The 14,381-nt window shown below is 62.2% G+C and overlaps 1 protein-coding gene across 6 annotated transcripts; it reads right to left on the bottom strand.

Annotated features, from left to right (window-relative positions):
* Positions 1–249: 249 nt before the first annotated feature.
* Positions 250–14,381, bottom strand: SLC4A3 (solute carrier family 4 member 3). Of its 6 annotated transcripts, none has more exons than XM_059167927.1 (23): positions 14,108–14,381; positions 13,206–13,349; positions 12,695–12,860; positions 11,807–12,087; positions 11,525–11,640; positions 10,912–11,138; positions 9,199–9,347; positions 8,910–9,090; positions 8,348–8,483; positions 7,910–8,093; positions 7,359–7,458; positions 6,729–6,913; positions 5,646–5,871; positions 5,258–5,476; positions 4,801–4,949; positions 4,413–4,607; positions 3,704–3,922; positions 3,274–3,363; positions 2,619–2,785; positions 1,883–2,136; positions 1,400–1,569; positions 1,060–1,233; positions 250–570 (listed from the first exon to the last, which is right to left on the bottom strand). In XM_059167927.1, exons 2-23 carry the CDS (start codon positions 13,254–13,256, stop codon positions 493–495), a joined length of 3,717 nt encoding a protein of 1,238 aa, XP_059023910.1. In that variant the 5' UTR covers positions 13,257–13,349; positions 14,108–14,381; the 3' UTR covers positions 250–492. The 6 variants fall into 6 exon arrangements, with proteins under 6 accessions (XP_059023910.1, XP_059023913.1, XP_059023911.1 ...); XM_059167930.1 differs by lacking the exon at positions 14,108–14,381 and adding an exon at positions 13,501–13,696 and having other exon boundaries at positions 4,413–4,475; XM_059167928.1 differs by lacking the exon at positions 14,108–14,381 and adding an exon at positions 13,501–13,695 and having other exon boundaries at positions 10,912–11,111.

Below are 14,381 nucleotides of genomic sequence, written 5' to 3' on the forward strand. Positions count from 1 at the left end.
AGTATGCGACCTTGAGCCAGACCCTGAGCCTCCCGTTCCCCAGCTGTACTTGCGACGACTCAAGGGGTCATGATAACATCCAGCTCTGACCTTCTGTGGTCTTGATTCTCTCCCTTTCCCCCAAGAATACTGTCCTTGCCTCAAACCTCTCCCTGGTTTTGATGACCCTGAAAACAGAATTCTTCCAATTCCAGTTGGATAAGCATGACCAGGCAGACCAAGGGTGGAACCAAGAAAGTGAGGCAGACACAAGACAAGGAGTGTGGTTATAATGAGCTCAGTCTGTGCCGGTCTGGTCTATGAACGGGCCTGGGTGAGCCAAGGTCAGTGCCCGGGGCAGAGTCAGCGGGCCACCCTGGCCGTGGTGTGAGGGGCTCCAGGCACATCTCTGGGTTGGGAGGAGCCCGCTGGCCCCAGGGCTGGGCTCTGCCTGGGGCCCAGGTGTGGATCACTAAGGTGTCACGGTCTCTTGAGGGGCCCGATGGCGGAGGGTCACACAGGCATGTGCAACTCGTTGTACTCGTCCTGGCCGTCCTCGTCAAAGTTAGGCTCAGCATCTTCCGAGTCCAGCTGCAGAAAGGAGAAGGTTGGCAGGGGCAGGGAGGCGGCGCTCGCCCTCCCGTTCCCCCAGCAACTCTTCCGGGGCGGGGGACAGTCTAGACCTTCTCGGGCCTCGCTGTCTGCAGGCTGTCTGCAGGGACCGTGAGGGACTGCCCCCCGAAACACTCCCCTCCGGCAAAAACCCTTGGGTCACTGCCCCAGGGACACTCCAGACGATAATAAGAACGACAACAAGTACCAAGTACCTCTTCCCAGCCATCGGGAGCAGTCCTATGCTATACCACACCCCAAGCCCTCCCGCTCTGTGCTTTACCCACACAGGTCTCAATCCTCACCACATGTCTCTAAGGTAGACCCGCCCATTTACACAGCTGGAATGGAGACTTCAGGAAGTCTGGGAACTTGCCTCCTGTCTCACAACCAGCAGGGGGCATGGGGGGGGGGGGGGACTGGAACCCAGGCCTCCCTGAGTCCAGGGCCCTGAGCAGCATCCCTTACCGCCTGAAGCTCCCTGTCCTGGAAGAGCCGGGGCAGAAGACAACGCCTCAGAGGCACCGTGAGCAGCAGCAGGAAGGGGAAGGCGAGGGAGGCGGCCGTGGACTTGACCACCCACAGCAGGGCGATGCAGCTCAGCTGGATGCAGGTGAACAGGTGCATTCGCCACGTCTTCACCTGGGGAGCAGGCCTCTGGTCTCACGGCACAGCGCCCAGCCGGCTCCCACCCACAGCTCCTGGGGTCCCCAAACCTCCATAGTCACGCTGTCCCTCTCCAGCCCCGGCATCCTTGCGACTCCTCCCCAACCCCCCAGCTCCCCACCTCCATGCTGCCCAGCCCTACCTTGGTCACATAGGGCTGCTCAGGATGGTGTTTCGCCGGCATGAGGATGAGCAAAAGACGCTGGGACAGCTGGATCCCCGACAGCGACGTGACCCCCATGTACAGGAAAATCCCAAAGAGCACAGCCAGCGGGATCCGGCGGAGCACAGCCCCCATGACGATGGACAGGCCTGGAGGAGGTGACACAGACTTCCTGACCCCTCGGACAGCCCCCATGAGGATGGACGGGCCTGGTGGAGGGGGACCGGCTGGGCCTCGTCGCTACGCCCGAGAGAAGACAGAGCCAGATGGAGAACCTGGAAAGTGCTCAGGGTAAAAAGGCTCAGAATGCTACAAGGCAGGTTGGGGTGAGAGCGGGTGCAACTGGAGACCCAGAAGGGACCTGAGGCCAGCCCAGGAGAGAGAGCCGACTGACGGGCACCGGGTCCAAGGAGGCAGGTCTGCGGAGCGGGGACTGGGGCCTTGCGAGGTGGGTGCTCTCACCCACGAGGCTGGCGATGAGCACTCCGGTGACCCGCTGCTCCCGCACCTCCTGGATCTGGGGCTTGTCCCCGGGCGCGATGGCAGTGCGCATCACCGTCAGGGCATTCACGTGAGTGACCGAGCGGACAGTGGCGGCCGTGAGCCAGGGCAGCCCGAACAGCCCGCAGAGCCCACCCAGGGAGCCGATCAGCAGCAAGTCTAGGTGGAAGCCGGAGCCCTTAAGCAGCCTCCGGGCCTTCTGGCTGACGATGAGCCTGCAGGACGGGAATCGGGGCTGGGTGGTGGGGAGGGCAGGCCGGCCACAGGGCCAGGCATGCGCAGCAGGTCCCGCGTTGTCGGGGGTAAGGACCGGCATGGCCTGAAGGGCCCTCCCCGGGATCTGCCAGCTTCCTCTTCCAAGCTCCCAAAGTGGTGTTCTCACATCGAAGCAAATTGGAGCTAAAACCTCATACTGTGGATATTTAAAATGCCACAAAAGCCAGACGCCAGATCTCACCTCACTGTGGTTTAACCCAAATGAGACGCATGGGAGCATCGCTGGGTGAGAGAGAACAGTGCCAGACTGTGGTGAGGACTGCCAGCGGCCACCCTGCACATGGCAGTGGGGACAGATGGCTCTCCTGTCACAACCCCGGAGGGAAATTGTGCCCCGGGCCATGTGCCCCACCCCTGCCACCAATCCTATTGCCTTCCACTCCTCCCCGGCCTCCCGCACCGAGTCCCCCAGCCCTCTCACGCAGTGATCTGGGTCTCCATGAAGATCAGGATGAGGACCAGCAGGGCAGGGACAGCAGCTGCCACCATCATCCACGGTGGGAAAGGACGGGCACTGCCCAGGGGTGGGATGAACCACGTGCGCTTATGGGGGGACGTCACCGAAAGCCCAGTGGGCACCGTCAGCTTCTGCATGGGGGGAAGGAAGACAGGGTTCAGGGACACAGCCTCCCCATGTTAAGAACCCCATGTAGCAGCTGCTCCCACCAAGCTCTGTGTTCCCAGTACCAAGCCTCCAGGAAACCTGGACAGGTTCGGGGGAAATTAGTTTTCCATCTCCCAGAGTCTCTCCAAGGATTTGGTAGCGGACAGAGAATGACATCCTTTCTCCCTGAGCCCCAGGTACAACTGTCCTTCGGCCGCCAGCCCCACACCCGTGCCAGGAGTCTAGGCTAAGGCTCACATACAGCCTCAGACCCCCTGACTGACCGCATCCGCTGAACCGCTCAGCTGTCCCCAGCCCGCCACCCCAGCATGGCCCCAGCAGGTCAGCCCTCCACTAAAAAGGCTGAATTCTGCCTGTGATCATGACCACTATGGCAATGGAGACGTGTCGTGGCCTCCCTCCCAAGACTCGGGTGAGAAGCCCCCGCTGGAGGGAGGCGGGCCCTGCTCACCTGTGTGTAGGTGTCTGTAATCGAGTAATCCACGAGGACCATCACCAGAATGGAAATGGGGATGCCAAAATCCCCAATGATGCGGCGAGCCTTGGGAGTGGCCAGTGCGGGGAAAGGAGCAAAAGGCAGGAGTGAGGGTCAGGAGACAAACATGGGGACTCATTACTCCCCACTCTCTCAGGTCTGGAGCCAGAAATCCCCTGACCTGTCCTTCTAAATCCCACAGGTGCCACCCAGCTCAAGACAGCATTCCTAGCCTGGTTAAACTTCGCTGAAGCTTCTGACCCGGAAGGGATGGCACAGATGTGGTTTAGGTTCACGGGTTGACCGGGAGAAGGGGAAAGCGCCCCTCTGGAGCGAAGACTGGCTGTGATGACAGGAACTCCCAGGGGAACCCATGGAGAACCCCCACCCCTTCTCAGCCACGCACCTTGCCTCCCAGGAAGCGGCTGTTCCTGAACTTTCGCAGGAAGAAGGCAATGAGGAAGGTCCCAAGCATGAGGATGAGGGACAGCAGAGCCGTGTTGGGCTGGTTCCTAGGGCCAGGCAGCCCCTCGGTGGGGGGCACAGCACTCCCATTTAGCTCTAGCCCAGCTTCCAAAGCCCCCTCAGGGGGGTAGAATGGCAGCAGTGGGTGCTCCGTGAACACCTGTGGGGGTTACAAGGTTGCCCTAGCACTCCCCTGAGCAGGTGACCACAATGTTATCAACTTACTTTCATACCAGTGTGAGGGGGAGCGCTGACCCCTCCCACACCTGACCAGGCAACAGGGTCACAGGACATCAAGCTGCATCACATACACACACACACACACACACACACACACACACACACACACGTACACATACTCCTCTACAAAAGGAGCCCCACAGCACTGAGAGTGCCCCCCCACAAGCACATACTGGCTGAATCCTGCTGGGGTTCTAATCTGTACCTTCTGGCTCCGACTCCTTGTCTGGCAGCTCTGACCTTACTCAGGGTGTCCCGCGCCCCCCCCCACACGCCCACACCCAGAGGAGCCCTCCTCCCGGTCCCCTCTGCTCCCAGTGCTCCACGCCGCCCCACTGCCGTGCACCCCTCCCCAGGGTGCTACCCAGCCCCCACCCATGTCCACCCCGAAGACCTCTCTGGATCTCCACCTTGTAGAGCTTGTGGAAGGTCTCGTAGATGAAAATAAGTGAGATGAGGAAGGCGAAGATCTCCTGGGTGAAAGGTGAGATATAGCGGACCAGGAAGCTGCCTTCAGCGGCCACCAGGGCAAGGACAAAGACCACCAGCCAGAGGCCAACCCACACCCGGCCGGTGAGGTACTCCAGGTCCTGGGCTCGGCAGAACTGGAGGCCAGGAGGGAGGTGCGGTTAACCACAGTGGTCTGCCCTAGACATCGGGCCCCATGGGATGGGCTGGAGTGGGGGCGGGCGGGGTGAACTCTAAAGGGGGAGGAGGAGAGAGACTGCAGGGACCCCATTATCTGGGCCGAGAGATGGGACATGAGATCCCTGGGGAGGGGCAGGGGAGGGCTGTCACCTTGAAGAAAGCTTCTTCGAAGACCAGCAATGGCCCTGAGAAGCCAACTACAAGCAGCGGCTGGGCCCCCAGCAGAGAGAAGAGGACGCCGAGCACCGCGGTGGACACAATCAGCTCCGACACACCCATCAGCCCCTCAGTCTTCTCCCCTGGTGCAGGCAAGGGTCAGTGGGAGGGCCCTGGCCTGGCTCCTTCTACCCAGCCCCTCCTCTTCATCTAGCCTACCCTGACCTGGGGACCCAACTACGACAGAGTAGCCTCGTAGGGCAATAGACAGGTCCCACTCCCCAGCCCCACCCTCCCACCTTCCCCCATCCACCCCCACCTCCAGTCACAGGCTCCCCAACCCCTTGCACCCTTCCTGCCCCCTCTCACTGTATAGCCCCCCTGCAAAAGTGATGCCTGAGACCCCCTGACCACAGACCTTGCAGGTGACACTGGGTCCCCTGCCCCTCACCTAGCAGCCCCCCGAAGGTGATGGCAGGGCTAAGGGCGGCGAAGTAGATGAAGAGCACAGCTGCCACGCACTGGGAGTGCAGGGCGTCTCGCAGGTCACTGGGGTAGTGTGGGTACCGACGTTTCACATCTCGCACAAGCCCCCCAAACACCGAGCCAGTCCGCAGCAGGGGGTCGTCTTCAGGGGTTGCCTCGGAGCCCCCTAGCTCCACTGACAGCTCTGGGGGGTGCAAGGAGCTGCTGGAGCCCAGACCACCCCCTCCTACTGGGGGGCTCTGGGCTCAATCCTCCCCATCAGGGACTAGAAGCTGGCATACAGGAGTTAGGGCTCATGACCTTAGGAGCTGCAGTGGGCGAGAGGGCGGGGTACGGGCCCCAAAGGGTCTGACCTTTCCCGGGGGCCACATAGCTTCCCTGGGTGGTCATCTCCACTTTGGTCTGTTCACGCTCCCGCCGCTTCCTCAGCAGCTCCCGCTGGAAGGCAGCCACGGAGCGCAGCAGGTCACGGCCCTCCACCTCGGATGGAGGGATCACGATGCTGCCATCCAGGAACTCACTGATGGCGCTCAGGAGGTCTTGCCGGTCGTCTGCCTGGTAGGCAGCCTCGTGAAACAGCTGGAGGCAGGAGAGGCAAGGACTAAGCATCCAGAGAGGAGGTGTTAGGCCGTCACGGACCCAGAGGCAAGGTGGGTGTCTGGCCACATATACAGGCCTAGTCCAACTGACAGAATATTGACTCATGTGGTGCCTGGGTGGCTCAGTGGGTTAAAGCCTCTGCCTTTGGCTCAGGTCATGATCTCAGGGTCCTGGGATCGAGCCCTACATCGGGCTCTCTGCTCAATGTGGAGCCTGCTTCCCCCTCTCTCTCTGCCTGTCTCTCTGCCTACTTGTGATCTCTCTCTCTGTCAAATAAATAAATCTCTTAAAAAAAAATAAAAAATAAAATAAAATAAAATATTGACTCACGTCCTCGCTTGCCCACAATTGGCCACAGCCCTGAAACTCTGAGTGCCTTCTATTCCCCTAGGAGCTTGCAGACTTTTCCACAATGCAACAACTAAATGGGCAACACCAGGCATAGCAGGGGCCCCCAGAATCATTTTGTCCAGAGAGCTCCCACCCGCCCCGGGTTGGTCAGTTAGCATTTCCAACATCGCCCCTGGTTAAAGGACCTTCCTGTCCCAGCTGAGAGAAGCCACAGCAAAAACCAACATATCCAGCCCTCCCTTTCCAGTCTTAGGTCACATCCAAGATTTGGGGATCTGGGCTTTTTTTCTCCCCCTTCAACCACCTCCCCTTCTCACAGTCCCAACCCAGGCTCCCTTTTCTGCCCTTGGCCAACAGCTCCCTCCCTCACCACTCCAGAGTGCTGCCTCTACCCAGAAAGGCCTCCAGGGCCAGGAATGTAGGCAGTGAGTGACAGGGGAAAAAGAGGACCCCGGGGGAACAGGCCCAGAGTCTGCAGGACCCACCTTGTCAGACATGAGGGTGGCAATGGAGCGCCCAAGCTCGTGATAGTCAGTGCTGGTGTGGCTGGGACCCAGCATCACAAAGAGGAAGCGCACAGGCACAGGGACCTCGAGCACAGACTCCAAGAGCACGGCCTCATTCAGGCGCACAAAAGCTGCTGCCGGCTGCTCCAGGAAAGGCACACACCCTGGGGGGAAAGTAAGGCACCAGGCACTGAGCAAAGAGGAGCCCTCCAGGCTGGACCCGGAGAAAAACATCTGGGGCCACCCTGTACAGTTGAGCAGGTGGTGTGCTGCACAAATTAAGCCCAATCTAAAGAAACCCTATTCGTGTATACGTTTGTAAATTTATTATTATTTAAGAGTAGAGGAAAAGTTAACAGTCTCCGAGAAGGAGTTCTTCTCTTTAATTCTCACAAAAGTGCTCTGTGGACTAGTGGCAGTCTAAGACAGTGGAAAACTGAACAGGAAGCAGAGAACTGAGAAAGAGCGAGCTGGGGGCGAGACAGGCAATGAGGAAAGGCAGGGATGCACTGAGGGCCTGAACAGGGTTGGAAGGAGCCTGCAGGCCGGAGCTGAGGACAAGCAGAGCGCAGGGGAAGCCCACACGCCCAGGACCCCCTTCCTCCTCACCCACAAGCACAACAGTAGCCTCAGCATCTTCGGGGATCTTCTCCAGCAGCTTCAGGCTTTTTCCCCGGTGACCTTCTCCCCCAGGCATGTGGAGAGGCTTCTGAGGACGCAGAACTGGAATAGGGCTGGGACCCTGACCGGAGGCCGTGGCAGGCCTTCCCATCCCTTGCTCCAGCCCTGGACTCTGCCCTCTGACCCCCAGAGGGGGGGCCCTCTTTTCTCCCTCCCCAGCCAGGAAAGGGATTGTCTGTGATGCACCCCATACCGAGAGGAGACTGTTCAGGCTGTCGACCCCCACCCCAAGCTGCCCGCCACCACCTCTACCTTGTCTTGTTGAAATGGGTCCCCTGGGTCTGCCATATCACCCCATTTAACCTCCTGGTTCTTTAGGGCAGGGGCCCTCATGCGTGTCTCCTACAGGTCCCCCCACATCCCTCACAGGGTACCAGCCATCCAACCTCCCTAACCCACTCCCGGAAGCCAGTGGCGGCCTCCAGAGAAACCAGAAGCCCCCCCAGTCCCCCAGCCCAGGTCCGAGCAAGGCGACTGACCTCCTTGGCATCAGGGTCATGAGGCCAGAGTGGGGCTGGCTCCCCCACATCATCAGCCATGGTGGGCACTGCACCATCAGGGCCGTGGCTGGGGGGCGGGTGATGATTCCCTAGGACAGAGTTCACGCTGGAACTGGATGGGTTTCGGGGAAAGAAGCCAGTGTCCTTGTCATCGTTGGGATGGCTGTGAAGAGGGCAGAGGAGCAAGGCCGGTTAGGGAGAGAGGCAGAGAAATGGGAGGGTCAGGGCCTCCGCCCCTCCTCCCTCCGTGGAAGGAAGAACTTTCTAATGGCTGGTCCTGTCCGAGAGTGAAAGAGTAATAAGCTCCCCATCACTAGGGTTATTCAAGCAGAGGCTAGAAAACCGCACAGGAGAGTCCATGATCCTGGAAGAGCACAGGCACAAGAATGCCCCGACCGAGGGCCCCCACACTGGCACCTGTGTTTCAGTAAGAGGGTACGCAGGACGCTGGCCCTGTCCTCCGGACGGATCTGGTCAGACACGATCATGGTCTCCACCACGAGATGGGCGATCCCCGGCAGAGTGGTCTGTTCCAGGTCCAGGAGGGCAGCTCCTGGGGGAATAGGTGGGGGAGGGTCCCATCAGAGAGAAAAAGCCACCCCTGTCGCCTTGCTCCCCAAGGGCAGGCAGACATGCCGGGTGACCCAGCCCTCAGTGCACACAGCAGGTACTCAGTGACACCTGGCCCCAACAAGCCAGACACAGGGATGTGCAGAGGGAACCTGGAGCGAACCAGGGAGGGGAGTCGCTGGTTAGTGTTGGGCGCGGGGACGGGAGCCTAGAGCAGCACAGCCTGTCCCCTCCAGCTCACGGCTACACAGGGGCTCGGACTCCCCATCTCCAAGGTGGCAGCCAGACCTTGCCTGGACACAGGCCCCCGGGGAGCAGCATCCCCCAAGCTGGACAGCCTGCTGCTAGCCGAACTCCATAGCCGGCGAAGAGGGCACACAGCCCGGGGCCAGGCCTGCAGGGTCCCTACCGTGGGCGATGGTCCTCCGGAGTTCCAGAAGGCTGCGGAAGGAGAGCGAGGCCACGTGAGGCTTCCCCCAGCGCTCTGTTTCTTCTTCCACATCCTCCTCAAACTTGATCCAGCGCGCCGTCTCCCGCCAGTGGGGCTCCTGGCTGCGGTCCAGCGTCAGCTCGTTCAGCTCCACGAACACCTGAGTGAGGCAGGAGCCCAGGGTGAGGGTCTGCGGCCCACGGGGGGCGGGGGGTAGGGGAAGGAGAGGAAGGCCGGAAATGGAGGCCCAGCCCTCAGGCCCCTGTACCTCATGAGGCCTCCGATCCAGCTTCTTCTTCTTCTTCTTCCTGCGCAGGATTGGGGCCAAGCCCCCCGGGCTGCCCCTCCCGGCCTGCGTCCGAGAGGGCTTCTTCACCAGGTGCCGCCGCACACCAGGGTTGTCCTCCAGCCGGTGACCTACAGGCCAGGCAGGCTTGGTGGTCCTGGGGGTCCAGCTCAGGTCCTCATGGTCAGAGCCAGCCCTCCAGCCCCCTGCCCTGGCCAGCCAGGGGCCATGTCCACACAACCACATAAGCCGGCACAGGCGTGTCACAGACAAAGACACACAGGCCCAGAGAAGGGGAATGACAATTCCATACGAACACAGGAGACCACTGGCTAAGCCACTGTAAGAAGGCAAATCCCAACTCGGTCCAAGCCCGGGTTGCCCAACCTCCCCCATGGCCACTGCCTCTCATTCCAGAGCACCAGGACCTACATGAAGTCACCAGGCCCCCAGTCCTTTCCCTATGCCCTCTCTTGGCACCCAGGTCTCCCCCACAGGTACACATCTGGCTGACTCAAGCTGAGCTCTTGCCCTTCCTCCCTGCTTGCCCCTTCCAGGCCAGCAGCCACAGAGAGCCCGGTGGCCCACTTACTCACAGGCTGGTTCCCCGGCCATGGGGCTCAGCTGGCCCTGGAGGGATTCACACAGATCACCGTCCTCAAGGTCCAGCACCAACATTTCTAAGTCCTCTGAGGCCAGCGAGTCTCGAGGGCTGGGGGCCGGGGCCATCCAAGGGCCCTGGCCCTCCGTGTCCCCAGGCCCAGGGCTCACTGCCCTGTTGGGCTCTGTGACCTCCTCCAGCAGGCTCATCGTTCTCCCGGTGGCTGAGCCCTTGGCCACTGCTCCACCCCCTAAGCCCTGGCTCTCCTAAAAGGTGGGAGCCTGGATCAGTGGTCTTTGTTCAACCCAAGCCTCCAGACTCCCCACAGCCCTGGGCTGGCTCCCTGCTGCTTCCAACCCCCACCCTGAGTCTGTAAACACGCCCTCCCCTGACCACCCCCACCCCACCCCACTGCTGCCATCGGATTGTTCCTGTCCCTGTCCTCAGGCCCTGGCAACTTTCCATGACGTACTGAGCTCAGAGCCCTCCCCACCAACCCCCGCCCACACACTGTGCTTCCAAGGGGGAGGGAGGTGGGGTCAGTGATGCCCCCAGCCTGGGCACAGAGCCCCGCGAGTGATGACAGGTGGCACAGAAACCAGGGCACTGATAAGATGGAAGGAATGTGCCACAATCACAGCCAGGCCCCGCCGAGGGTGGTGCGACAAGTCAGGGGACCCCGATGTGGGGAGAAGCGGGACCCAGAAGAGTGGCTCACCCTCAAGGGGCCTGGCGTGAAGACAACAAAAAGAGTTTGCCCTGAGAAGAGGAGCCCTGGGGGGAGGGGGACATAATGTCTGCAAAGGTCACGTGGAAGGAGGGGTTGCCTTATTCAGGGGGTGACTCAGAGGACAAAATCAGGACAGAAGGGCAGAGGTGTCACGAAGGGAAATCTCAGCTCTGGCAACCAGAGAGGTGGCTTGGTCAGGTAGTGAGCTCCCTGTCCCTAGCCACATGCCAGCAGACAGGGATACTGCAGAGGGGACTCAGCACCGGGTTGGGGAGAACACAGAGCTTCTCCTAGGTTCCCCACCTGTGGAGCGCCCATGGGGGGTGGGCCAGGGGGGCTGCCACTGCCACAGTGTGTCACTCACTCTTCATGTCATCCAGGTCCGCGGAGCCCAGCATCTGGGCCTCTGCCTCGTCAGTGGGCACCTGCTGCTCCGGGCCACCTGGGGTGCCCAGGGCACTGCCTGGGCACAGCCGCTCCCGCAGGTCATAGCTGGCCGACGGGCTCCACGGCCGGCTCTTCTCCCCAGCGACTCGGGAGACCCGGGCCCGGGGGCTTGAGGAGCTGAGGAGGCACCATGGCAGCCTTGGACTTGACAGGGAACCACGGTGGAGATGGGCCAGGTTAGGGGGTTCCTTTGTCCTCCCCCAGCTTGGGGTGGGGCCTGGAATAGCCCCCCAGGTGCTAGACACAGACTCCTTCTGGACAGAGAAGGAAGCTGACCTCTACCTCCCTGTCCCCATCTCACCGCCCCACCCCCACTTCCTGTCTGTCTTCCACTTTTATCCCTGTCCTCCTCTCTAATGACACCTTGTCTCTTCTCCTTGTCAACCCTATGGACAGAGACAGGACGAACCCCTCCCCCCTTCCTCTGTTCCCTCTCCTCAACTCCCCTCTTCTTCTCCAGGGTCAGAGCTGGGGACAGTCGCCAGGGTCAGAAGGGAGCCTGGGACCTGCTCTGGGCTGGAGGCCAGTACCTGACTGACTGCTGGGGGCTCTTGTCAGAGCAAGGGCCCACCGAGGGCAGAGGCTTGGTGACGGCAGCCCTCCCAGAGAGCCCAGGACTGTCATCCTCATCACTTCCAATGGAGAACTGTGGACAAAGCAGCGTGCCCTGGGTTCCTGCACCGGGGCTCAGCCCCCGACCGCCCCCCACCCCTCTGCTTCCCCAGGCAGCCCCGGCCCCCTCTGCAGCATCCTCTTCTCCCTGCTGCACCCCTCCCTGAGGACTCAGCCCTCCTTCAGGAACAGACCCCTACCTTCGCTTTCTGTGGGGACCCTGAGGGCGGGGGTTCCACAGGTTCTGCCTCAGATTCCCCTTCCTCTTCCTCCTCCTCTTCCTCTTCCTCCTCCTCCGCTCCAGCTCCCCCTTCCTCCTGGATGGGAGGGGTCCCCTCCGAGGGGGGAGCCGAGGTTTTCTCCTTCTTCCTCTTCCTCCTGCTCTGCCGGGCAGAGGTGGGGGGCAGTCGCCGCAGCTTGTGGGGTGGAGGCAGGCGCGCCGAGAGCGGGTGGTGGGTGTGGTGGGATGTGTGCCGGTGAACTGGGGGTGCAGGAGAGCCGGTTGGGGGGCCCCCACAGCAGAAGCGGGCCCCCTCACCACCCTAGGGGCACACACCTTATTCTAGCTCAGGGCCTCAAACAAGGGCACCCTAGAACTTCCTCGAGAGCCAGCTCCCCCCAACACCTGTGTCCGTGTCCTGCCATTGGTAAGGCCTGGTAGAGTGGGGGAACGGGAGTCAAGGAGAGGGCGGGCTGTGAAATGGGGCTGGGGGACATGGGAAGACACGATACAGCAAGGTGGGGAGGCAGAGTCAGAAGAGCGGAGGGAGGTGAGGAGGCAGAGAGAAGAGGGCAGGGCCGGAGGGACAGCAGAGCCTTGGTGAAGATGAAGGTCACCGAGGAAGGCCTCGGGCCCATCTCCCTATGTCTCCCTCTGCGTCTGGGGCCCGGCTCCCCCGGAGGGTGGACAGGCGATGGGTGAGTGAGGCAGGATGACTTAACATGGCATGGTGGCCCAGCACAGCGTCCTGCACAGCGTCCAGCACAAGACGGCACTGGGTGACCAAGCCAGTGGTGAACACGGTGATGGTGGCAATGAAGGTGATGGTGGTGAGGGCGGCCACACTAGGGGGCCCCGGGCTACCCACACTCAAAGTCCCGCTCGCTGTAGCTGCGGCTGGGCTTCTCAGGGTCCCAGGCCGGGGGCTTGCTGATGAGGTCCCCAAACCTGCTCACAGCCAAGGTCTTGCCCAAGTCATCGTCCTCCTCCTCCAGGTCTGGACTCAGAGGGGGCTCCTCCAAGGGCACACGGACCTGCAGGCTCAGACAGCCTCTTCTAAGAAGGACCCTTGACCCAAGAACGCCCCACATCCACCCCAACTCCAAACCCTGGCTGAGGGTGGAGAAGACCAGCGGCCTCCATCTTCAACAATCCCCTCTCCCTGCGCCCCAGCCTTGGGTCAGCCTCCCAGGACCCTAGAGCTTGGGGGGAAAGGAGGCAAGAGAACTGAAAAAATACCGAAAGGCCCTCCCTTTCCCCAATCCCCTCTAACCCAGCTCCATCCCCGGATGTGGGGGTCCCAAGGTCGGCCAGAGGACTCCCCTCTCCTCCTTGGGGTCCCTCCTTCCTCTTCTCCCACCTCCGCGCGCGGCAGTCACCTGGGGTAGGGGGGAGGCGCCCCCGGGCGGCGGGATCACTCCGTTGGCCATGGCCGGGGAGGCAGCTCGGGAGCCTCTCGCTCACTGAGGGACCCGTGACCGGGTTGAGAAGAAGGGGGCGCTGCGGGGGCCTAGTGGGGAGCCCTGGGGGAGAAGGCGGGGTCAGGAGCCTCGCGCCGCCGCCCTCTCCCCCTCGAGCCCGATCATCCGCCTGCCCAGGCGAGGCCCCGCCACGCCCGCGACACCCCGGGGGCCCGGCCCTGGCCCGCCGCGCCCCAGCCCCGCCCTGCGGTACCTCGGGGCTCCGGAGCGTGCGGGGCCTGCGCCGGCCGCCGCGCCCCATCTCCCTCCCGCGCGTGCTCGGGGGCCTGGCGCCGCGCAGGGCCGCACGGCCGGGGGGTCGCCCACGGCGGCGGCAAGCCGGGCCAGCCGGGCGGACGCAGGCGCCGGAGCCCGCAGCCCGGGGCTCCACCTCCTCGCGCTCGGCTCCGCAGCTCCGCCGCCGCCGCCGCCGCCGCCAGGCCGCACAATGGGAGCGGGCGGGCCGTGACTCACTCCGCCCCGGCCGGCCCGGCCCCCACGCGCGGGACCCCGCAGGACCCCCACCCCTCACCCCTGCCCAGAGCCCCTTCCCCAGGGCGCCCCACGCAGGGCTGGGGCGGGTGCACGGCCCCACATTCCCACAATCCCCAGGTCGCTCTCCCGCTTTGCTTTTAGTCTCCCCTCCCTCCCCTCGGGAGTCCTGGAGGCGACCCCCAGCCCACACAAGCCCCTCCAACCTTGGGAACGGAGCTCACAGACACCGTAAAGCACCCACCACCTGCCCCTTTCGTCCCAATATGGGCTCAGATGCCTGGTTTCTGCCACCAGCCACCACCCAACATTTGACCTTGGCACATTACCTCCCCTCCGGGTTTCCCCCTCCGTGGCCCAAGGAACCTGGAGTAGGAGTGTTCCAGGGTTCCATCCGGCTCTAAGATTCTGTAGCTCGGTTTCCACGTCTCCTCTCCCCTCCTCCACTCCCTGGGATCACATCTCCTTTTCCAAGGGCAAAGGTCTCTGGAAGGGCTTGCTGGATCCCAATTTGATCTTCTGGTGTCTGGCTGAAAACTGGGCACCTAGCACAAGGCTACATCCATTACAGCCCCCAATCTGTGTGCTGAAGCCAGGTCCCTG

The sequence above is a fragment of the Mustela lutreola genome, chromosome 3 (assembly GCF_030435805.1).
Source record: "Mustela lutreola isolate mMusLut2 chromosome 3, mMusLut2.pri, whole genome shotgun sequence".
NCBI classification, from domain to species: domain Eukaryota; kingdom Metazoa; phylum Chordata; class Mammalia; order Carnivora; family Mustelidae; genus Mustela; species Mustela lutreola.

Coding starts and splice junctions, on each gene's coding strand:
- SLC4A3 (XM_059167927.1), bottom strand. CDS start 13,256: ATGGCCAACGGAGTGATCCCGCCGCCCGGGGGCGCCTCCCCCCTACCC. Junction 2,786..3,273: donor TTACAGACACCTACACACAG/GTGAGCAGGGCC, acceptor CCCCCCATGCAG/AAGCTGACGGTGCCCACTGG. Junction 1,570..1,882: donor GCTCATCGCCAGCCTCGTGG/GTGAGAGCACCC, acceptor CACCTCCTCCAG/GCCTGTCCATCGTCATGGGG.